Source organism: Colletotrichum godetiae (assembly GCF_030913485.1).
Source record: "Colletotrichum godetiae strain CBS 193.32 chromosome Unknown BDP55scaffold_1, whole genome shotgun sequence".
In the NCBI taxonomy this organism is placed as follows: domain Eukaryota; kingdom Fungi; phylum Ascomycota; class Sordariomycetes; order Glomerellales; family Glomerellaceae; genus Colletotrichum; species Colletotrichum godetiae.
In genome coordinates, this window is record NW_026851249.1 from 365,734 (window position 1) to 388,973 (window position 23,240).

The 23,240-nt window shown below is 53.7% G+C and overlaps 8 protein-coding genes across 8 annotated transcripts; 6 read left to right on the forward strand and 2 right to left on the reverse strand.

The window, feature by feature from the left end:
* Window positions 1-96: 96 nt before the first annotated feature.
* BDP55DRAFT_639923 (uncharacterized protein) lies at window positions 97-959 on the forward strand. The gene is made up of 3 exons (XM_060573297.1): window positions 97-117; window positions 189-664; window positions 727-959. Exon 2 carries the CDS (start codon window positions 403-405, stop codon window positions 610-612), a length of 210 nt encoding a protein of 69 aa, XP_060436681.1. The 5' UTR covers window positions 97-117; window positions 189-402; the 3' UTR covers window positions 613-664; window positions 727-959.
* A 2,607-nt stretch (window positions 960-3,566) lies between these two features.
* Window positions 3,567-5,847, forward strand: BDP55DRAFT_722210 (sodium symporter family protein; the record flags this gene model as incomplete). Its single annotated transcript, XM_060578564.1, has 5 exons — window positions 3,567-3,644; window positions 3,705-4,114; window positions 4,175-4,467; window positions 4,524-5,475; window positions 5,535-5,847. The coding sequence occupies 5 exons, from the start codon at window positions 3,567-3,569 to the stop codon at window positions 5,845-5,847; spliced, it is 2,046 nt and encodes a 681-aa protein (XP_060436682.1).
* Window positions 5,848-7,357: 1,510 nt separating this feature from the next.
* On the forward strand, window positions 7,358-9,921 carry BDP55DRAFT_688921 (uncharacterized protein; the record flags this gene model as incomplete). The annotated part of the gene is made up of 3 exons (XM_060576689.1): window positions 7,358-7,619; window positions 7,687-9,297; window positions 9,356-9,921. 3 exons carry the CDS (start codon window positions 7,358-7,360, stop codon window positions 9,919-9,921), a joined length of 2,439 nt encoding a protein of 812 aa, XP_060436683.1.
* An 880-nt stretch (window positions 9,922-10,801) lies between these two features.
* Window positions 10,802-12,533, reverse strand: BDP55DRAFT_625194 (TLC domain-containing protein; the record flags this gene model as incomplete). The annotated part of the gene is made up of 4 exons (XM_060571436.1): window positions 10,802-11,413; window positions 11,458-11,745; window positions 11,805-12,118; window positions 12,293-12,533. The coding sequence occupies 4 exons, from the start codon at window positions 12,531-12,533 to the stop codon at window positions 10,802-10,804; spliced, it is 1,455 nt and encodes a 484-aa protein (XP_060436684.1).
* Window positions 12,534-15,555: 3,022 nt separating this feature from the next.
* BDP55DRAFT_3556 (uncharacterized protein) lies at window positions 15,556-16,526 on the forward strand. The gene has a single exon (XM_060567008.1). The coding sequence runs from the start codon at window positions 15,748-15,750 to the stop codon at window positions 16,423-16,425; it is 678 nt and encodes a 225-aa protein (XP_060436685.1). The 5' UTR covers window positions 15,556-15,747; the 3' UTR covers window positions 16,426-16,526.
* A 316-nt stretch (window positions 16,527-16,842) lies between these two features.
* Window positions 16,843-17,879, forward strand: BDP55DRAFT_625195 (inhibitor of apoptosis-promoting Bax1-domain-containing protein; the record flags this gene model as incomplete). The annotated part of the gene is made up of 3 exons (XM_060571437.1): window positions 16,843-17,022; window positions 17,135-17,308; window positions 17,388-17,879. The coding sequence occupies 3 exons, from the start codon at window positions 16,843-16,845 to the stop codon at window positions 17,877-17,879; spliced, it is 846 nt and encodes a 281-aa protein (XP_060436686.1).
* Window positions 17,880-18,640: 761 nt separating this feature from the next.
* BDP55DRAFT_625196 (septin) lies at window positions 18,641-20,079 on the reverse strand (the record flags this gene model as incomplete). The annotated part of the gene is made up of 6 exons (XM_060571438.1): window positions 18,641-18,887; window positions 18,944-19,411; window positions 19,464-19,601; window positions 19,656-19,743; window positions 19,803-19,919; window positions 20,007-20,079. 6 exons carry the CDS (start codon window positions 20,077-20,079, stop codon window positions 18,641-18,643), a joined length of 1,131 nt encoding a protein of 376 aa, XP_060436687.1.
* A 1,710-nt stretch (window positions 20,080-21,789) lies between these two features.
* BDP55DRAFT_538440 (WD repeat domain-containing phosphoinositide-interacting protein 4) lies at window positions 21,790-23,134 on the forward strand (the record flags this gene model as incomplete). The annotated part of the gene is made up of 4 exons (XM_060567946.1): window positions 21,790-21,898; window positions 21,963-22,001; window positions 22,056-22,153; window positions 22,208-23,134. 4 exons carry the CDS (start codon window positions 21,790-21,792, stop codon window positions 23,132-23,134), a joined length of 1,173 nt encoding a protein of 390 aa, XP_060436688.1.
* Window positions 23,135-23,240: the final 106 nt, after the last annotated feature.

Consider the following 23,240-nt stretch of genomic DNA (forward strand, 5'->3'; position numbering starts at 1 on the left):
CCTCTCGCCGAGTTCGATTTCCGTGTGGTGGTGAGGTTCGGCGCCCAGGAGACGAATACTATGGCCGAGGGAGTTCGCGGTTCCTGGTCTGGTTCGCTTGGGTCGGGGGCCGTCATCGTGCGTTCCATCACTGTTGTGTTTGATGTGAGTCCGTTGGAAGTTGGTCACTGACAGATTGACGGCACAAGGCAGGCGGACATGACTTGGACATGACAACACTGAAAGACAAGAGTCTACACGAAATCGTCACCAAGTCGAGGTTACGAACCAAGGATCGAGTACCGGCCGTGTAAGAGGCACTCCTTTGCTTCAGCAAACGATTAAATGCATTATTCAGCCGTTCGTGATGTGGTAAACTTGTCCAGAAGCTGACCCCTTGCTGTATGCAAATGTAGCCTCGAAATGGAAACGAAGGGGTTCTTGTGTGGCCCGACTGATGTTCTTGACGGTATTGCTCATCGGTCGGAGAGTGAGGCAAGGATCGATCCGAGGAGGTATAACTACCGAATGACTGTCAACTTGAGTACGGCGGATGAGCGGTATGTTGAGAAGGTGAGGGGGCTGTGGGTTGGGAGTGGGATGTGGGATCGGGATGAGCTTGTCGTTGAGTAAGAAGTCCTTCAAAAGGACGATGTTGTTTACGTTGCTGACATGTTGATAGTGTCTATCGAATTGGCTGAGTACCATTTGTATGAAAGTAGAAGAATTGAAGTAAAGATTGCGTACCTTTTTTTCTATCGGGCTTTTCTGACGTCAAGTCCAGGTTGATGAGAATGAGCTTATGAAGTCGATAGGAACTCAAGACCCTGGTGGAGCCTCTCAAAAGGAACCTCAAAGATCCGTCGGCGCCTGACCTGTCACCTACTGCTCTAGCAATAATGGTACATCTCAAACCTGCCTGCCGTTGGCGACATCGGTGTTATGCTCTCTTCCATTAGAGCTCCCGCCAGGAGTGAATGCTGCAGATGTTGACGGCCGAAGACGGAGAGTCCAAAACACAACTCAGCTGCCATTACTCGCCATTGCTACTACGTCCACCGGATCGGGGAAAGGCACGTGTGGGCAGATCTGGGGAACTGTCGCACAGGACTTGAGCCCGGAGGCCTGGCCACGGGCACATGCTCTCATGCGAGCTCATGCAACCTAGACCAGGCCGGCGGCTTGATCACTGCTAGTCCATGATCAGGGTGAAGTCGCTGTCTTGCAGCGGCAGGAGTAGCTTCACACGCGGTCTTCCGGGGGCGGGGGGCACGGGGGGGTGTTGCTTTGAGAGTCGAGACTAGGCCTTTCGAACCCTGATGTATGTGTAGGTACTGGGCACTCACTTTGGAATGTTTATCCACCATCCCGGCAGCTGGTCAGGTATTCGGAGTTGCGAAGTCACTGGCCTGCATACTATCTCCTGCGTAGACGTCCTGTTGCTTAGCATGCAGTGCCTGAGAGACATGCGTGGGATGGCCATGCAATTGGACATACTGATGACAAGATACAAGCTGTAAGTCAACTTCAAGCCTATGAAGAAAACGATTTCAGGATTGTTTTGACTAAGACTACTCGTAATGGAGTTCCATATCAGCTCTGGAGGTTGAGATGTGTAAGTCATCGCAGTCTATTAGGATGGATCGAGACCAAGAGCCAAGATGTAAGTTATCCACGGCGGTGCCACAATTTTCTTGGTTTCTCTTGGAAAAATGCTTTGCCAAAAGCTTGACTTAACTTTCACTAAATGTCACTCTTGGCTGTAGTAATACAGGTGCAAGCCATGAGCTCGGAGTTAAGTCAACAACCACCATGGAAAATACCCCGAAGATGACTGTTGAGTGAAGTGGAACACACTATGGCAAGTGAATCCATCTCACACCAGGCATCAGATTACTGTGGTATTATCAATTGTGATGTAGAGATATACCCAAGTAGGTGTTATGGGGACCACCCCTCCTCCCACATGCAAAGCTCAAGCTCTTGAAAGTGAGAACTGCGGAGATCTCTTTCGCCAGTGGTCCGTGCATGGACCGGGGGGTAATAACTCCGTGGCTCTCCACGCCATCCACACGCATCGCGTTTTCTTATCTCTCTCCCTGTCAACCTCTCGCTGATACCTGCGCACGATTTGCAACCACGATTCGAACTCTGATGTCAACCACCCGACGAGACGCCTATTACTTATCCGTTCTGCCTTTCTGCCCTCGAGCTAGCGGGCCGATATGAAAGAACGGTGCGGGAGCCGTAGCGTAGCTTCTTATCGTTTCTTGGCCGCCGGCCACTCTCCACCAGGCAGGCTGTCTGTCCATCACTGCTGCAGGACAAGCCAGGAGATGCTTTGAGAAATCCTTCTGCAGAGTATCAAAGCAGATCATTGTGTCTGAGATCGAGCTTGGAATCCTGTCGTTCTGACATGCCGCTGCTCCGTAGCTGTCAGCAAAAATGGATTCAAATCACGCATCGCGAAACCGACCAGCCCAATCGACGAGCTAGTTCTCATTCCAGCTGAAGTCAGTAAGATGAGCCCAATGGCTACCAAACTTCTTTTTGAGAGTGACCATATGGCTCTTGGAAATCACCGCCGTTTCGCAAAGCTGAAATGTTGTTATGGTCCTTTGTCTTTTGTCACCCCTCCCCTCTACGCTACGCACTCCCAATCTCAAATTGAGAGATTTCTCAGTCTCCAAGCGATCTTCGGCCGTTGGGTCTGGATGAAATCAGAAACATGGGTCTCGGCAGAAGCCTGCAGCTATTCACGCGCTTTCTACTCTGTCAATCTGCAAACCACCCATGAACTCCCCCCCGCCGAAAGATATCGCCCTGCCGTATCACGACCCCGTCCAACGCAGATGCTACCCCAAACAAGCAATCCCCTAGCACCCGACTGGCCGCAGATCTAACCAGAGGCTAACGTCTGTCAGGTAATGAAGACATACCATTGGCTCGGGACATGCACACGGCAGCAAGACGGCAACACCATTTCTATGACTGATTGAATTTCGGCCTTATCTCTCTGCCCTGCATGGCCAGTACGCCTCTGTGCATATGTGGTGGGCGACCTCTTAGCGACGTGCCTTACGGATACTGTCCACGCTATCTTTCTTACACTCAAACTTCGTCTCAAGTCTCAAGGTTGAGGTACAATCTTGGAAGAATTCTGCTGACCCTGACTTTTCTTTCTTCTGCCCCCCCCCCCCCCCCCCCCCCCCCCCCGCTACTAGCGCCCCCCTCCATCCCCAGCCAGCCTACGCCATGATGCGATCCAAAGTTGCCTGGCAGTTGTATCTGTTCATGTCTGAGTGGGGGCAGAACGTCAAACCGTTGTGTCGACTGGCACATGGGACAAGGGTAGGTCCGGTAGTTTAAGCTCCGATAGCCGTAGGACAATGTTCGGGATCGATGCTGCCGCCGGCCAAACTGTGCTTGCTTGTAAGGGAAGCTTGTCCCCGGTGCAGATACATATACAGGAGGACCAGTCCCAAGTTGTCGGGATGTAAGGAGTGTCTTACTCAAGGGTACAGTTGCTTTTCTCTCTGAGCTTCACACCACGTTCATAGTTGAGTTCTCAGACGAATTGGCCCAAGATGGTGACAGCAGCTCTCAACCAAGGCGTCGGCTACGGCATCGTCCTCGGCGTGGGCTTCCTCTTCGCCATTGGCATGGTACGGCGACCATGACACATGGCCCAATAAGTTCACGTGCGATTGACTGACACGATGTAGATTGCCACGACCTATGTGCTCAAGCGCTACAACCGGGAGCTGCAGACTTCCGAAATGTTCACGACCGCCGGCAGAACAGTCAAATCCGGTCTCGTTGGTTCCGCAGTCGTCTCTTCATGGACATGGGCCGCCACGCTGCTCCAGTCTTCCGGCGTGTGCTACCGGTACGGCGTCTCGGGACCATTCTGGTACGCATCGGGCGCGACTGTCCAGATCCTGCTCTTTGCGACTCTCGCCATTGAGCTTAAGCGCAGAGCACCCAACGCCCATACGTTCCTCGAAGTCATCAAGGCTAGATATGGCACGGCTACGCACATCGTCTTCATTGTCTTTGGTCTCATGACGAACATCTTGGTTACGTTGATGCTGATTGTGGGTGGTGCGGCGACCGTCAATGCCTTGACTGGCATGTAAGTCATAAGTCTCGAGCGGCTTTGTGTGCGGAAACGAAACTGACATTGAAAATGTAGGAACACCGTTGCTGCTATCTACCTGCTGCCCGTCGGAGTCGTTGCTTACACCCTTGTCGGAGGTCTCAAGGCTACCTTCCTCACCGATTGGGTTCACACGTTCATCCTGCTCATCATCATCATCCTCTTCTCGTTGACGACTTACGCCAACTCTGATGTTCTCGGCAGCCCTTCCAAGGTCTACGATCTTCTCGTTGAAGCTGCCCTGAGACACCCCGTCTCTGGTAACGCTGAGGGCTCTTACCTGACGATGAGATCGCAAGGTGGTGTCGAGTTCTTTGTTATCAACATTGGTAAGTGATCCTTCCTATGTCACGGAGAACTTCACCGTCTTACGTGGACCAAACAGTCGGCAACTTTGGAACCGTCTTCCTGGACAATGGCTACTACAACAAGGCCATCGCCGCGTCGCCAGTCCACGCTCTCCCGGGTTACATCCTTGGTGGTCTCTCCTGGTTCGCCATCCCTTGGCTGACGGCAACCACCATGGGTCTCTCCGCTCTCGCCCTCGAGTCGAACCCCCGATTCCCCACCTTCCCGGCCCGCATGACCGAGGCAGAGGTCTCCGCCGGCCTCGCTCTCCCCTACGCTGCCGTCGCCCTCCTGGGCAAGGGCGGCGCCGTCGCGACCCTCCTCATGATCTTCATGGCCGTCACCTCCGCCTCCTCGGCCGAGCTCATCGCCGTCTCCTCCATCTTCACCTACGACATTTACCGAACGTACTTCAAGCCCGACGCCAGCGGCAAGAGGCTCATCTACATGTCCCACGTGTGCGTTGTCGTGTACGCCATCATCATCAGCTCCATCTCCGTCGGCCTCTTCTACAATGGTATCTCCATGGGCTACCTCTACGTGCTGATGGGCGTCCTCATCTCTGCGGCCGTGCTCCCGGCAACACTGACTCTGGTCTGGAAGGGCCAGAACAAGTGGGCCGCGACGCTCTCCCCCATCGTCGGCACCGCCATGGCCATCATCGGCTGGCTCGTCACGGCCAAGAAGACCTGCGGCGTTCTGGACGTCACTTGCACGGGTTCCAACAGCCCCATGCTGGCGGGCAACGTCATTGCCCTGCTTTCGCCCATCGTCTTGATCCCTATCTTCACTCTGGCCTTTGGCGTGGACAGCTATGACTGGAAATCGATGATGGCGATCCGCAGAGGCGACGACCACGAGCTGGCTAATGCTGCTGGTCTCGATATCGAGGATGTACCGGGCAACACGGATTCGCAGCCCGAGTTCGAGAGGGAGCAGGTCATGCTCTCGCGTGCTTTCAAGATTTCCGTCTCCATGACGGCATTCATGTGAGTATACCTGCCGGTGTATTTCCTTTTTATAGAGTGATACTGACAAGAAAACCTAGGACCATCGCCATGCTCATCCTCTGGCCGATGCCCATGTACGGCTCCGGCTACATCTTCAGCAAGCCTTTCTTCACCGGCTGGGTCGTCGTTGGCATCCTGTGGATCTTCTGCTCCTTCTTCGCCGTCGGCCTCTTCCCCATCTATGAGGGCCGCGGTACCCTCGTTCACACCTTCAAGTCCATGCTCACGGGCAAAAAGCCGACGCGCCTGCCCATTGTTACCGAGGGCGAGGATGACAGCAACGAGAAGACTACCCCTGGCACCGCTACGCCAGAGAAGACTGGCGAGACGAAGGAGACGATTCCTTCCTGATTTCGTGAAAGCTGAGGGGACTAGAAAGAATCACGAGGTGTTTTTAAAAAGGGGTGAAGGTTGTTGGAGTTGTGGCTTGCGTTATACCCTCGTTAATTGTATGTCTTTCGGGAAGCGATATCCAGGATCGAGAGACTGAGACTTGAACAATATCTTAAGAATGAATGGATGTAGAATATTCGTGCTTAGGCCCATACCATGTTACTGATTAGTCTCAACCACCCCTCAAGTTCATAGAAGGGAACGACATGTGCGAATGACTATGAATCTGCTCAAGGAGGCGGGGCTGTCTTATCTAAGTTAGCTTCTTACAGTCTTCATATCATGGAGTCCGAATATACTCGGCCGAAACAATGAGTAAGCGAGGTTCTCCCGTTGGAGCATGGCTTGTGGCTGTTTTGAAGACAGGGATACGAATTAAACATTTAATTGACGTTCCGCTCCCTCAGACGCTTCGGAGCCAGAAGCCTCAGACCCTTGTACTCATGGCAGGTTCATCCTCCTGTTCGCCATGCAATACATGGCTCTCGGGTTACAGATCGAGACCTTAGGCCTGTCCAAATGCTTTAGCCGCGAGTCACGGCTGAGTAAACGCGATTCTGCACCGGATTGCTCCAGCGAAAAGCAGCGCCAGCTGGCGCATGAATCGGAAGAGAGTTCAAAGCCAAAGCTTGAGAAGGCATTGCGACATGTAGCGTTGAGATGGGCGGGGGCGCAATCCCCTCACGCAGACGGGGTTTTGTAGATTGTGAACTTCCACAGCCTTTCGGTATGTCTTTGATGAAGCAGTGTTTCATATCACGCAAGGTTCCAAAGAAAAGTTTAGACGCCTTTGAGCCTTGAGGTCGAGATGGATACGTGAGGTAGATAGGCGCGAATTAAGGTACAGCGCGAGAAAATTGCTTACATAATAGAAATACCCCTCATTCGGGGATAAGCATGGTGGGGCAGCGCATTTTATGTGTCGAATGACCGTTTGGTCGCTACGCTGCGCTGCCACCACCAGCAGCCAGCAGCCCGCAGTGACGTCTGGTCCTCCAAAGACACCGACCCTGGGGATCCTCTCGAGTATTTTCGACTTGCCGCTCGAAGACATAAACAACGGGTCGCTTGTTTCCACACCGCAGGATCAAACGTGGCAAGTCTTTTTCTGGAAAAACCTCGCATTGTGCTGCATGACTCGCCCTCTTTGACTCTTCTATTCCGATCTGTACGACGAACAGACTCGACTAACTACGGATACCTTACCGCACTTTGCTGCTTTGGATCCCCTCGCCTCGGGCCGACTGACGACCAGCTTCGACGTCCCCGCCGCTATCACTTGCGGAAATATCTCGTGATCTTTCACTCCAAAGTCGCAAGCACTCGTTTTCTGCGGAGAGAGCATACACAAGTCTTGGTATTGCCAACGCTCGACGTCGCCCATACGCATATATAGCTAACAGCCATCGGCGTTATTGGCTTTGAGCATCCCACAACCCCCGGCCGTTACTCGCTGCAACATTCCGTCATGGTCGCTTCCGAACTGTCGCAAGCGGCGCGGGCTGAGAAGGCTGATCCCCAGGCGTCGCAGCTTGCAGCCCAGCAGACGAACGACGTACATGAATCTGCCCCGCCATTGGTGAACCGGGTCGGGCAGAGCAAGAGCCCGTACGTGCGAAGCCATGCGGACGGCCGCGTCGCCTGGCAACTGCTCGACGACGAGTCGATCGAGAGAGCCAGGAAGGAGAACAAGTTGATCTTTCTGCACATTGGCTTCAAAGCCTGCCATTGTAAGTGCACGCATGACAGAACCCTGCGGATGCCCGATAATGTGCGCTGACCTCTTTTTTCTCGCAGACTCGCGACTTACATCCACCGAGTCCTTCACCCACCGCGAATGCGCCTCGATCCTGAACGAATCCTTCATCCCCGTCATCATCGACCGCGAGGAGCGCCCAGAGCTGGACACGATATATATGAACTACGTGCAGGCCGTGAGCGGATCAGGCGGCTGGCCTTTGAACCTTTTCCTGACCCCGGATCTCGAGCCCGTCTTTGGAGGCACCTACTACCCCGCTCCTGGCTCGAACAATGGAGGCTCCGACGACGAGGAGCGTCTGGATTTCCTGGCCATCTTGCGCAAGCTGCAGAAGGTGTGGAGAGAGCAGGAGCCGCGATGCAGACAGGAGGCAAAGGAGGTCGTGGTGAAGCTGCACGACTTCGCGGCGGAGGGGACACTGGGATCCGCCACGGTCCAGCCGGGTGTCGCAGGTTCGCAGACCGCTGCCATTGGAAGATCAGAGACGGGGCTGGAGCTTCCGGAATCCGGCAGAGCGGCGGCCGCCGTGTCGAGCGAGCTCGATCTCGACCAGCTGGAGGAGGCTTACACGCACATTGCCGGCACTTTTGATCCCGTCTATGGCGGGTTCGGCTTGGCCCCCAAGTTTCCGACCCCACCGAAGCTGTCCTTCCTGTTGCGCTTGCCGCGGTACCTCCCCCCTGCTCAAGACGTTGTGGGCGAGACGGAGTGTGCGCACGCTACGGAGATGGCCCTCTTTACATTACGCAAGATGCGGGACAGCAGTCTGCGCGACCATGTTGGAGGCTCCGGCTTTGCGCGATACTCTGTTACTGCAGACTGGAGTGTTCCGCGTTTCGAGAAGCTCGTTGCCCAGAATGCTTTGCTTCTTGGACTCTACCTGGATGCATGGTTGATTGCAGGTAGCGGCGAGAAGGACGAGGAGTTTTATGATGTCGTGGTGGAATTGGTGGATTATCTAACGAGTTCCCCCATCAGCCTGCCCGAGGGTGGTTTCGTTTCGAGTGAAGCTGCAGACTCGTACTACCGACGGGGAGACAGACACATGCGAGAGGGAGCTTACAACCTATGGACACGAAGGGAGTTTGACACAGTGATTGGAGATGACCACGAGGCAGCACTGGCTGCATCCTACTGGAATGTGCTTGAGCATGGAAACGTCGAACCAGACCAGGATCCCAACGATGAGTTCATGAATGAGAACATTCTGCGTGTTGTCAAGGATATTTCAGAGATTGGACGACAAGCTGGCATTACCACTGACGAGGTGAAGAGGGTGGTCACTTCAGCAAAACAAAAACTCAAGGCGCACAGGGAGAAGGAGCGTCCAAGACCCGAGACCGATACCAAGATCGTGGTGGGACGCAACGGCCTGGTGATTTCCTCCTTGACAAGGGCTGGACTGGCTTTGTCGACCGTTGATGAGTCCAAGAGCCAAGTTGCGATAGAGGCTGCCAGCAAGGCCGCCGCGTTTATTCGATCCAACCTCTGGGATGAGGGCACCAAGACTCTTTACAGGATACACCATGAGGGAGTGGGCGAGACAAAGGCCTTAGCTGAGGACTACGCCTATCTCATTGAAGGTCTCATTGGCCTTTACGAGGTGACTGCAGACGAGAAGTGGATTGAATTCGCCGATGAGCTTCAGAGTAAGCATGCTTCCTTCCCCTGCCTCCCTCATCGAGACCAACTAACACACCACCACAGAAGCCCAAATCCACATCTTCTACGACAGCCCATCCCCGGCCACGGAATCCACACCCTCCCGCACCTCATGCGGCGCCTTCTACACCACCCCCGAGAACGCGCCCCACACGATCCTCCGCCTCAAGGACGGCATGGACACCGCCCTCCCCTCCACCAACGCCGTCTCCGTCTCCAACCTCTTCCGCCTCGGCACCATGCTCAATAACGAGTCCTACGCGACCACGGCCCGCGAGTCCATCAACGCCTTCGAGGCCGAGATCCTGCAGTACCCCTGGCTCTTCCCCGGTCTTCTCTCGGGCGTCGTCACGGCCCGTCTCGGCGGCGTGACGTGGGTTGTCGTCCGTGGTCCCGATGGCGCACAGGACGAGTTGACCACACAGCTTCTGCGGAAGCTGAGCATCGAGGCGAGCGGCGGGCTGAGGAACGTTGTGCTGCTCAAGAGCGAGGGAGATGTGTTGGCGCAGAGGAACCCTGCGTTGAAGGCTTTGGTGCAGGCGCAGCAGCCGGGGTCGTATCTGCTCGAGAATGGGGCCTTCCGCCCCATCACGCCGGCGGATGTGGCATGAGACAAGGGATATTTCAATGACACGAATTGAGAAGTAGAAAAAAGGGGAGATCTGAACGGTCCTTTTGGAGGTTCCTTGGGTGTAGTGTGATGTGACGAACTTTCTGTCGGATGACGGTTGATGGGAGCTTTTTTTTCTTCTTTTTTCTTCTGGTTGGCGTCAGTACCCCCAATCTTTTAGATATGCTCAATTACCAGATGATATTTATCCAAAATACCTAATAGCTTTGACTTTCTGAGATGTGACTGTGATTTGAAAGACATCAAGTGCGTGATGGCATAGCTGGAAGTGATGAGAATATGACTTATGATACCAAAGAGCTTGAAACTTTTAGCTTCTATGTAAAAGTCCCATGACCGACATACAAACGCGAACGAGGGGCAACGTTATACTTAGACAGACAGGCGCTCAATACCACAGGCACAGGAACACGACGAATCATTACTGCATCATATTAAAAGGTAGATAAGTACTATGCATAGCGCAGCCATTATATTCATCAACTCAAAATACTTTTTGATTCATTTCTTGAATAAGTCCAACTCGGTGAAGATCCCAGAGAGGCGAGACATAAACCCTTTTCTCAACCTCTTCGTTTCTCTCCCTTTTTTTTCTCTTCTTTACGTCGCGAAAAAAGCAAAGCCAAAATGTTCATCTATGCCTGTGTGTGCCCGCCATCCAGGCGTTGCACTATGCTCTAGCAAAGTAGTACGTTAGTATAGGTTGGCAAAAAAAAAGTCTTCCCTGACCATGCCAACCATTTCTGGAAAACTCCTCTCTCCTTTGGCGCCCTCCTATACCACCAACTCGTTTGTATACACCAGACTAGCGCCGCCGAGGTCTTTTACATGGCTTCGTAGGCGACACTCAGTCGTCGGATTTAGTCGACCTGCTTTTCGCAGCCGATTCTACCAAGCAGCTCCTTGCGGTCGCTGTGGCCGGGTAGGCTCACGCCTGAAGAACTTGCTTGTCTCTTGATGCCCGTTCTCCGCTCCCAGCTCTTGAGGTCGATATCTTCGACGCCAACCTCCTCCTCAAGAGCGACCTCCTCCTCATAGACGTAATCGCCCTCCTCCTCGCCTTCGAGTTCGTCGTCGCTGCGGACATCCTCAGCGTTTCCGCCGCGAAGGACCTTGTTGACGACGCGAAGGATCATAAAAAACCATCCAATGGTGATGAGTTGCAGAGCGAGGAGTGGGATCAGGAACGACCAGCGAATGGTAGAGTTCCAGCAAACCATGCCATCCGACTTGTAAAAGGGCTCCAACATCCAGCTCTTACCCTCGGGAACAGGCAGCGGGCCAACCAGGTTGGGTTGCTGGCCGGTGTAGCACGAGTCGGGAATTTCTTCGGGGATGTGGGTGTGGATAGACCAGCAGACCATCAGGTAGAAGACATGGCGGGCAATAAGCCATGACAGAACGAAGGCACCGAACATGAAGTCGCAGAGGGTGTTCAGTCCAACGTACTTGAGACACTTGGCGAGCTGCGTCTGGTTAGCTTGTGCATGGTAAAAGGCCGAGAGCCGTGACATACAGGGAAGAAGAGGTCGACAACATCCATGAGGACGAGGATCAGGTTTCCGACGCGAGTCTGGTGGTAGCTGTAGCAGGCGGAAATCAGAGTGCAAGTGATGATGTGGTGAGTAAACATCTGCCAGTGGTCCTTGCGGCGGTCTTCGATGTTGATGACAAGAATCTGCTGGAGCCAGAAAGCCCACTGCGCCAGGATGTAGAACTTGTTGAGGCCGGAGAGCTCACGCTGCGGCCAGTTCGTCCAGAGCTCTCTGAGATTCAACCAGTAGGGCGAAGTCTTGTAGATGTACTGGGTGGTCGTTAGCCATTGCTGAGCGAAAGAAGCTAGAGTGGCCAGCGAAAACTTACCATACCCAGGGGCCAGAAGACCATGTAGTAAACCAACAGCCAGGCCTGCTCGCTGAAGCGTGTGAGATCCTTGCGCTTCTTGATACCCCATCCCTTGGCCAGGGGTGCCAGAACGTATTCCATGGTCGCGGCGCGCAGACCGGTGAAGAGAATGATGCAGAAAGCGAGGAGACAGGAATCACCGAGACCGGCGCCATACTGGCCGGTTTCTTGGTTGTAGTATGAGAGGGTGAAGAACTTGATCGTGTGAGGTTGCGCCTTCGGGATGAAGAAGTGGGCGAGGAAAAGGAGGGCCAGAAGGTTGAAAGAGAGACCTAGATCAGGCACATGTTAGCTGCGTCCAAGGCCTGACTTGCGAATAGGAGTTATGGCCTCGTTGTCATGTATGCCGTGTAACATTGAGTATTTCAAGTTGTGGCTTGACAGAGGTGGGTGTGGGGCAAAAATCGAGTTAAGGAGAGAGAGAGAGCACAAGAAAGACGACATACCGACTTGGTTCTCGACCATCCACCGGCTCAACATCTTCCAAGCGCTGTCGTCTGTCCTCCTGACCCGTCGGATGAGCACGACGTTGACGTTGTTGTGTCCTTGCTGGTAAAGGGGGCCGTTCATAAGCTTGAGTTGCTTCGTGCTAGCATTCCGCTGAATTTGAGGGCCAGCAGAGCTGGTCCTGACGGGCTTCTCAAAGGTTGGCGATGAGGCCTCGTTGTTGCTGGTGGTGTCGCTCATGATGCGCGACTAGAGCTCCAATTGGAACTCAATTGAAGTGTCGAAGAGAGCGGCGACCCGGGATCGGAGTTGTGGGAGGGGCTGCAATGCTCAGCGACGGCTGCTTCGTGGTTTAGCGTTGGTGTTTTCGCGGATAGCCGTCGTGCCCAAGGATCCTTTGTGGTGGTTGTGGTTGATGCTGAGCCGCGATAACGAAGAGAGATCGTTATCGACACGCGGTTGAGGCGGGTTGGGTTGCGCAAAGGAGCACTTGTCGGGATTCTTGGTACCGCAAAGCGCGACGAGGTCGTCACGGGCGCTTCTGGTAGTGTCGTGGTCGAGGAAAGGGAGGGGAGGGGGGGAAACGAACGTCCTTGGTTGGTTTTAGGGAGGTTGAAGATCGAGAGGATGGGAAAGTGAGCGAAAGGGCAACGTCGCACACTATGGAGACCGAAGACGGGACGGTGGACTGGACGGCGGTCAGGTCAAGCCTAAGGTAAGGTACTCCGTAGACGAAGGGACCGTAGCAGGATAGGCTAGACGGTACGAATACAGGGCAAAGGTACGGATACACGACGCCAAGGCCTAGGTCAGGTTCTGCTCGGTTGCTCCAGAAAGTTGCTGGGATCAGGAGTGCAGCAAGATGGTGCCCACCCGTTTGGTGTAGGAAGTGGTGGTGGGTGTGGTGCTTTGGGTGCGTGGTTGCCGGCTGCGGGCTGCGGTGGTCCTTCTTTCTGTCTGCTGCTTCACCTGCAGTGATCGGAGATGGGTGCTCCTATGGTGAAGTTGTCTGTACTTTTGGTAGAGAGGGGAGAAGTAGGTGGGATAAGAGATACTGCACAGAGGCAGGGCGAGAAAGAGACTGACAAGAAACTCGACAAAGCCTGGAAGCAGACAGGGTAGCAGTGGCTAGGACAGAGTTTCTTAAAGTCACGAATACTTTTAATCCGACAATTTTCTGTCTAGTCTTGCCCACGGATACTCGTCAGGAGACGAGAAACTACCTTCTTACGCAGTGAAGACTGAAAAAACAGCGGCCAAGGGAAACGTGTATTAAGGTACTGGGTACTACTGGCTCGCGTCGTTCCACCCAAAAGCCCAGCTTCGTCTCGAGAAAAAAAGAGGCTCCACTGAGGTACTCGTGTACCTACCCGTTGCTCTTGCCTTCCATCTTGCCCTTGTTCATAGCCCCGGGGAAGAAAGGGTTAAGTCAACCGGCAGCCAGGCCCAGTTCACTTTGGACAGAAATGGCCTAGAGGTACAGAAACCAAGGCCTGAGAGGGGGAGAAAAGGTTTTGATGGAGGTTGATGTCTTCAGTCTCTTTCTCTCTCGCACAACTCGTCTACAGTACATCTTGTATCCGTAACCGTCGTGTACTTGTTTAGAGATCGCCGGCCAATTCTTAGTGAGCCGAACAGGTTCATCAAAGGCGGTGAAGACGGCTTGCCATTGGAAAATGGAACAGAACCTGGAGGGAGGAAGAGAGAGAAAGTTGACGGTAGGCGCGACATGGGAAAGGGATGTGGGCAAGAGGCGTCGGCCAATAGAAGCACCAGGGTTCTCTTGGTCCCTGGTTCTCTCTTTCCCAGAATGAGTGCGGCACAGTGGTACGTACCTGCCACACTTTTCGGGGGGGGAATTGGGGGAAGGAAGGGGCCCAAGGGGTGGGGGACCCCTTATCCCATTCGAGTCTGGCCAGTGGCTGCAGCTTGATCATTGATTGATGCTGCGCTGGGCTGCTGAGACGTGGGACGTGGGACGTGGGACATGGAATTGGACGGTGCGGTGGACAGAGGTGGTGCCCTTTAAATTGTCAGAAATGATTGGAAGCTTGATTGTTGTCGCCCGTGGGCCGCCGTCGGGAGTGAACCGACCCCTCTCTCTTTTGTCCACCCTCTCTCTGGCATCTGCCTTTCACCAAGACCACCATGGCACCAATAGATCAAGTCTATTCAAACGAATAATTGGACTCGGGTATCCGTACGAGCGGCAGATGCTGGCCAGCTGGAATCAATTCCAAGGCAGAGCTGTCCGAAACATAGTGGAGGGAGGGGAACCAACACCGCAACGCCGCGAGCGAACGCAGACGTGGAGACGGGAGTTGAAGATGGAGAGAGAGAGAAAGGACGGGCGGGTCTACTCGTCCTCAACAAGTTTCAACACTTACCCATTGATCCAATTAGATTGCTCTGGTTTCCTGCCTCTCTCCTTGTTTTCCCTGGCCACTGTGTTTACTGCTGATCTCGCCATCTTAGCAGACGGCACGTTGGAACAATGGCAAAAATGGCACGGGCATTGACAATCTTCATCCTGGAGACCTGCACCGCGTTTAAAATGAAGTGATTTTCACCCCCTAGAGCCTTATCAATGTTTACTATACATGCCCCTGCCAATCATGTCAACTTTTTTCTACACTACCTCATTGCCTCTATTCTTCTTTTGTTCTAAGCCATTTGCTTTTTCCAGGTTCTTGGTAGGTCTCTAGGCGCTTTGTATCCTGTTGTACGGAGTACGCAGTATTAGTTTGGCTTTCCCCTCTGATCTCTCTTTCGCTCACCCAACCAGGTCTCACAGACATTCTGTGAGATACCCCTATTTTCATCTGTGCAACGTCCAACAACAACAAATGACTTTTCCAAGACTTGGGTCATGCATTCGATAACAAACAATGTCTGTTCACAGTCCTTGACACCGCCTAGACTCCCGCGAAGCCCTGACCCAATAAATCTGACTGTCACTGGACCCCTCTGTAAAGCAGGATGCTGTTCAAACTTCGGAGCAAATGCTTTCTCTATCCGTTTAGGTACTGATTACGGTAAGGTAGATACCTTGTACTGCACCTCACCCTGAGGTGCTGTAGAGGTACGCATACATACCTTGAAAGCTCGGCAATACCTTGGCCCATCCTCCCGTCCCTTTCCACCCCTCCCCGTGCGATGGCGACATGCAACAGCCAATTGCCAGCTCCGTCACCTCGCATCCAGAACGAGACCGTCGCTTTTCTATTTTGTGTAGCTGCCGTCAGAACGCTAGTGATCCTCAATTATGACCTTTCGTGAGAGCCGCAAGCCGCACTCCGCGCGTGGCCGTGACGCCTCATCTCGATGGAGAGCCTCCACTCTTCAATGTACTGAGGTTGATGTCTAGGGAAACGGTACAGAGGACAGACACAGAACCGACAACCCCGTCCTCCCGTATCATAAACGCAAATTCACGTATTCCATTGCTACCCGTATGTATCCGCACCAGCACCTGGATGCAACACCACCAAATCGCAAAAGAAAAGAACAGACGAATACGGTCGGACCTCGCATCACAGACAAAACCAGTCCAGGTGGCCCCAAACTTCCTTCCGCCTCGTCCTCGTCTTTACCCGTCTTCCCGTCCTCCAAGACTCCAGCTCTGTCCTCTACTTGTTCCGTGCATGCATCCAGAAGAACTTGTCAAGATCTCCTCTCTCTCTACCTATCGAAATCTTTCGGCCTCCGCGTTTCATCCCGTCTTTTTCGACGAGTATCGGCTGGTCGGATCTTTTTCGAGACCGCCACTTTGGGATGTGACGGTGATGTGATGTCGTTGTACGGATACGGGGGGCGTCTACAATGGCTATGGAAGTACGGATACCTACTCCGTATACCATTTGCCTTTCCACAAATCTATAGAGGTTCGAACCTTTTTTGCTTCAGCTGCAGCTCACAGAAAGCTGCGAACATCAGGCCACGCGGTTATCAAGACTACTGGCTGCCAGTCTGCCACAGCCACTCAAGGTTAAACATGCCAGATGAAAGATCCATCAAATCAATATTGCAATTACCCTGCTGTCTGCACCGTTTAGCGTTCGCGCTTGCTGCCGTGTCTTCAGGCACAGTCAGAGGTGCAGGGAACATGCCGAGCAAGACAGGAATTGCATGAGAGGGCCCTTTACGTGCATGAGACCGTTTGCTCTATTAGTGTGCAGGTAAGCAGATTCATGCAATTAAAGGAACGGAACCTTGGAGATCTCACCCGAGTATTCTGCGACGCCACATTCACATCACATGACCTTGTCAATGCCACACCATACCCCAGACCCATCAGCCACATGGAGCTTGTGTAAGCAGTGACCGTTCGCATCACGCCCTCCCCACATGATCCCTTCCTGACGACAACGACCCTCCGCCCAGCCCTTCTTTCAACCTTTCCGCAGGCAACCAACAACCAAAAAAAAAAGGTTCAAAAGTGCTCGTCATACACCTATTACCTACGCGTCGCCCTCCTCACAAACGTTTATACCGGCGACAAGTTCAAAACACTTTCCACCAACGAACCGATCAAACCCAAGCGTAAACGATGGCCTCAAAGACAAAGTACGCCCCGGCGCCGACCCAGGACCCGGACGAAGCATCAAGCTACGCCCAGGCGCCCCCCGCCTACCAGGCCGAACCCACCGCCGCCTCCGATACCGACCGCCTCTTCGGCGGCGGCGCGCCTCGTAGCAGCCAGGACGACGACCTCCCCGATGACTTCAAGGTAAGCACAGCATAGCGCAGCTCTCCCTCCAAGCAAGGCTCTCCAGCTCCGGCTATCCCGTGGCCTCTGTACCCATTGTGAACCATCTTCAACTAACACATCAAACCCACAGTTCGGCGGCTCAGTAGCAGAGGCCACGACCGATATCAGAAACCAATTCATCCGCAAGGTCTACGCCATTCTCACAGTTCAACTCATCGCCACCGGCGCCGTCTCCGCCCTCAGCTTCTTCAGCGATGGCTACAAGACCTGGATCCAGGCCCACCCAGGCCTCGTCTTCGCATCCGTACGCTTCCCTCTTCGTCGTCCCCCTTTCCACGCGTCTCCTGTGAAAGATGGACAAAGACTAACCATGTGAGACACAGCTCTTCGGCTCCATCATCATGATGCTCCTTACCTTCTGGAAACGCAAATCCTACCCGACAAACCTCCTCTTTCTCTCGGGCTTCACCCTCATGGAAGCCTACACAATCTCCGTCATCGTCTCCTTCTACAAGGCCGGCATCGTCCTCAACGCAGTCTTCCTCACAGCAGGCATCTTCATCTTCCTCACCGCCTTCGCCTGCCAGACAAAGTACGACTTCACCTCCTGGATGCCCTACCTCGGCGGCGCCCTCTGGGGTCTCGTCCTCTTCGGCTTCATGTACATGTTCTTTCCCTACAGTTCCACCGGCGAGCTCGTCTACGGCGGCATCGCAGCCCTCATCTTTAGCGCCTACATCCTCGTCGACACGCAGCTAATTATGCGCCACCACCACGTCGAGGAGGAGATTGCCGCCGCCATCAGCTTGTACCTCGACATTATCAACCTGTTCTTGGCGATTCTGCGCATCCTGAACAGCCAGCAAAACAACTAAAAGCTGGTCGTAACACACACACAATACCCCGATGTTCTATTAGTAGCGTAACTTGGAATTCGTCGTCAGGCAGTTTTGGCTTCAGACCGGTTGCTTTTGAGGAGAAAATAGGCTGTCTTATTGGTCTTCGTTGTGCAGTACGGATGCCATCAGTTTTTGGTGCGCAGGCGGAAGATCGAGAAAGAGTGTGCTTCTTCCACGTGTTCTTGACATGCCTCCTTCGTAGTCAATTGATATAATACAAATTGGATCACAAAACGGACAGTGCATCAATGAGATATCACGCGGGGAACAAAACTTGAATTTGGTGAAGCGGTAAAGTAATGTGATATCTGCATTAGAAGTCGACTAATAGAAAAAGAAAATGAGGGCGTTAGTAAAGGGCTACAAAGGTACAGCCGGAAGAATGCGGGCTGGCGGCGTGATAGGGATGATGGAAACAGATTGACGAGTAGCTTGTGGCCCACAGGTCCCCCGTGTCCTCTATGATCCCCTCGGCCTCGACCCAGAAGCCTTTGAACCTCCGCCCCGAGAACGTACACCGCTTCTTCCCACACATCTACCGAGCCGGTAGCCTCTTCCCAGTCGTCGCATTCGTAGTAGACCTTTTTGGGGTTTTTATCTTCGTGTCAAGAGAAACGAACTCGCATAGGGGAATATTGTTCTTTCTCTTTCAACACAGCACGGAAACCAACGCCAGTATAGAAAAAGACCAACGTCGCAGTTTGGGGTAACCATAAGCAGGGGCCATAATTGTTGAATTAGTTGGCTTCGTGGTCGCCGTTGGCCTCGGCGGGGCCGCCGGCTGCTGCAGACTGTTCCCTCTGCATACGGGCCTCGATCTCGCGAAGTTGGGACTCGCGGGCCAAGAGTTCTTGCCTCTTCTCGTTGATCTCGCGCTGGACCTTGATCTCGATCTCGCGGAGCTTCTCCTCCTCTCGTCGGAGCTGTTCCTCCTTGAGGCGCACAGATTGCGAGGCGAGGTCCTCGGGGTTCATGGACGAGTCGCTAAAACATGGTCAGCATTGCAACGTCATGGGTAAATAGGGGTTTGCGAGACATACACTCCAGCACCACCCTCAACGGACTTGCTGAGCTTCTCGGTACGGTAGTTCTCGTACAAGAAGTCGTGGGTGATCTCCTTCAGGTCAGCCAAGTGGCTGTGGAGAAGCGCAGAACGGATGGCGAGGAAGTCGGAGTGGCGCGGGTTGTCAACCTCGACGACACCCCAGGGGTACTGGCGGGCGCGGACGGTGCGACCGCCAATCTCAACAATCTCCTCGGATCCGACGATCGCGAATGGCATCAGACCTCTCAGCTCGGCGTTCTCCTCGACAGTGTCCTCGTCGTCTTCCTCGATGTCGTAAGGGAAGTTGTAGACAGGGATGCGGTAGTGCTCAATGTCTTCCATCACAAGCTTCTTCGACTCGGCGAGCTCAGCAGGGGTCAGGGAGTCGGCACGGCCAATAACGGGAATGACGTTGACACGGGGAGCAAGGCGCTTCATGAGCTCGATATCCAACTCGCGAAGGCTGTTGACTGAATTAGTGGCGGTCAACAAAGGCCAAGAGACAATGGGCTTACCCGTGTCCGGTGGGTGTGATGAAGTAAAGCATGGCGTGCACACGGTTGTCTCTGAAACGAGGGTTACGCTTGATACGAGACTCCTCGGCAAGAATGTCATCGTATTGTCTCTCGAGGTAGCCGACGATCTCAGAAAAGCTGTGTACACGTTAGCAACCACAATATTATCAAAACGCTGGCGTGGCGCCATACCTGGCCTCATTGTCAATCTGGTCACCGAAGCCGGGGGTATCGACAATGGTCAGGGAGATTCGGGTGCCCTCCTCGTCCAACTCCAACTCTATGGGGCGGTCAGTTTGCTGATGCGATGCTCAAAGGCTTGACACAATAGTCACGCACCGACAGTGATAGGCTTAATCTTGACACCGTCCTCAACAGAGGCGCCATTGGGGTCGTCCGACTCCTTGTGGCCGAGCACGCTCTTTCCGCAGAGAGTGTTGACGAAGGTGGTTCTTCCTGTAAGGTCGAAGGTCAGTTGACAGAACTCGGTCGTATTTGAGTGAGCACGAGGTTGGCCATTTGGCCATGTAGGGGAAGACGTACCAGTGCCTGATGCTCCGCAGACCATCAAACAGAACTGGATTCCCTTCTTCACGTTCTTCTTTCTGCGCATCATCTTCTGTAGTATAGAGTGTGGTCAGCAACGCGGTTTCTCGGGGGGTGTAGATGCATTGGGGCCATGATGGCTTCGTGGAGTCGGGGGAGGAATTGGTGAATGGGGGCCGGATTGGTGTAGTAGGGGGGAGACTGAGAGAGGCGGGCAAACATACGACGGTTGTTGAAAGTAACGCTTAATCTAGATGAGGGTCGGTAAAGGAGTCGTTGAGGGATTCAACGACTTGACGAGAAGAGACTGGCGACGATATCGTTTCAAGGGACAGCGAGCGTCGTGTCGTGTCGTAGATGAACGGAGCAAAAGGACTGCTGGATCCCAAATGTCGTTGTTCTGGATTGGGACCTGGGGGTCGGACGGGAGGTGCAGGTGCTAAAGGGGACGGGAGGGTCTTGACCGACAGGTGTTGGAAAATGCAATTTCACACAAAATGTTGCGGCAGGACGACCCCAAGTGCCCCCCAACCAATTGATTGCTTCCTCCTGCACGCCCAATTCAGGGGGCAGCAACTCCCCGGCCCACGCTCCTTTCCTCCAAGATTAGCGCTAAGCCCATAGAGGAAAGGCACCAATAGCGGGGTATCCTCGGGCAATTTTGGAAGAGAGTGAGGATGACAGGTCACGAGACCGGCACATGGTCAGTGCTGAAGCTTTCCCGCCTGGCTGCAGCAATTGCGGCACGCACGTTGGATGTTGGCGCGTTTTGCACCGTGTGTCCAAGGGACCAAACATGTTTCGCGTTCCTGGGGGAGCGCCTTACCTTAGGCCAGGTGGTCACCAGCTGGGCAGACGTGGCAGGTGCCTCATTCACACTGGCCCTCATTTCATCTCAAGTTCCTATCGTCTCACCACTATGCCTGCCTTACCAAGTGGGTGACAAGATAGTATGCCAGCCAACACAAAAGTAACCCCTTTCCTATCGCATCTACCTTTTGGAATATTCTCTCTCTAAACTTCCGAGAATGCATGATTAAAGGGATACAGAGAGTGTAAAGATTTCGTAGTATATTATTGGTACTAGCGATAATCGTAGCAACAGGAACAGAAACTCAGGTGCATGAGCAACCACTCATTTCGTTACCTGCCTGCTTACCTAATACCACTAGGTACCTTTGTACCCGGGCACGCACTCGACTCCCACCCGAGCATTCAAGGACAGGCAGGTTGGTTGATGCGCCGCATGAGACGGGACGATACGATACGTACCTTTCCCTACTTTGAGGACGTCTCCAGGCTGACTTCAATTCCCGTCTGCTGAGACACTGTCCACGAGGTCCTGTTTCTGAGCATCGTCCCTTTTGATATCCGCAAACCGATCGCCTTTGATTCTCTTGAATCATCGCTGGGGGCTGTTTGTCAACTGCATACACTTGCCAATCTCCCCTGCCAACTTACTTGCCTTGCCCCAGCTTCCTGACTCGGCAATTTAGCTGACCTCGACCCGCCCAACTCACTGCCGTTGTTAATAGGCGCTTCAACCCGTTGTCGCCCGTCAACATCATCGTCAATATCGCCAGCGGAACACCTCTCTTTTCGAGAGATGCACTTGTCAAGGATGATATCATAACGAAGAATTCCAAGAACAACAGAATATTGGCCTGGCCTGCCGGCCTTGCATTCACAGCGCTCATCCCTTATTACCGAGCCCCTCACCGTCACACAGGCCAAGCCGTCACCTATCCGCGACAGCGACTTACAGGCACAATATCACACAATGAATACTCGTCCACCTATAGAGACGGCGCCCTCGACAGTGGTGCTTTCTGTATCGTTCAATAGTGATGCTAGCTGCTTTTCGGTTGGTCTCAACTCAGGGATATGCAGTAAGTTGTTGTAGCAGCTGAGATGTGAACACTGGAGCTATTCATGGTCCCTAACATCCGGTAGTCTTCCACACCAAGTCTTGCCTTCTCAAGGCATCCAGAGGTCTGCGCTTCCCCCCTGTAACCTTTCACAAAAATGTGGCTAACCATAGTATAGACTTCAATGCCGGCATCGGTCTGGTCGAGATGATGGGGACGACAAACTATCTGGCGCTCGTCGGTGGCGGTAGACAACCCAAGTTCAGTAGCACCAAGGTATGAGGTGAACATTCAGCCCTCTTCAGGATCGCAGACTTATCCACGCCGCAGACCATTATCTGGGACGACATGAAGGGTAGAGTGGCCATAGAGATCGCCTCTCTCACACCAGTACGGGGCGTCCGGATCGGTCGAAACCGTATTGTCGTTGCGCTCCAAAACAGCGTTCGCGTATACTCGTTTGCGAAGCCTCCCGACCTACTGTCAGTGTACGAAACCACGAACAACCCCCTTGGACTTGTTACTATGTCAGACAAAACGATTGCATTCCCGGGTAGAACCGTCGGGCAGATCCAGCTCGTCGACATCGGAACCGGCAACGTCAGCATCATCCCCGCTCACTCATCTGCCCTCCGGGCCATTCAAGTAAGCCCAGACGGCGAGCTTTTGGCCACGGCAAGCGAGATGGGCACTCTGATCAGAGTCTTCGCCACAAGCAATTGTGCCCGGCTTGCCGAGTTGCGGCGGGGCGTTGATCCTGCCACGATCTTCTCTCTCGGCTTCAGCCCCGAGGGCACCAAACTAGCCTGCACATCAGACAAGTCGACGCTGCACGTATTCGACGTCCCGCACCCCAAGAAGCCCATAACGGCACCAACCAGCCCGTCGGCGTCGCAGATGGCGGGATCCGGCATCCTTGCAGGCAGACCGGCCGACGATGGCAAGGGCCGCTGGGGATTCCTAGGCAAGATTCCCTTGATGCCGCGGATGTTCTCGGACGTATACTCCTTCGCATCTGCACCATTCGAAGCAGGCGACGATCCCCTCATCGGCGGCCTGCCCATGTCAGAACAGACGACACTGGGGACAACGAGACCGCAGAAGGGCGTGATCGGATGGATCACCGAGGACAGTCTGGTCATTATTGGCGCTGGACACGACGCTAGATGGGAGAAGTTTGTGATATCCAAGGGAGAGGACGGACGCCGATATGTCGTGCGAGAAGGCTGGAAGCGATACTGGGGTAGTGCTTCATGACGTGATGTTTCTCAGGCTGGCTCCTACAAGCCATGCTGGCTATTTGGTTTACGGCACAGTGTATATTACGTTCGGCGTTGGCATCGGACAAGCAGGGCATTCAGGG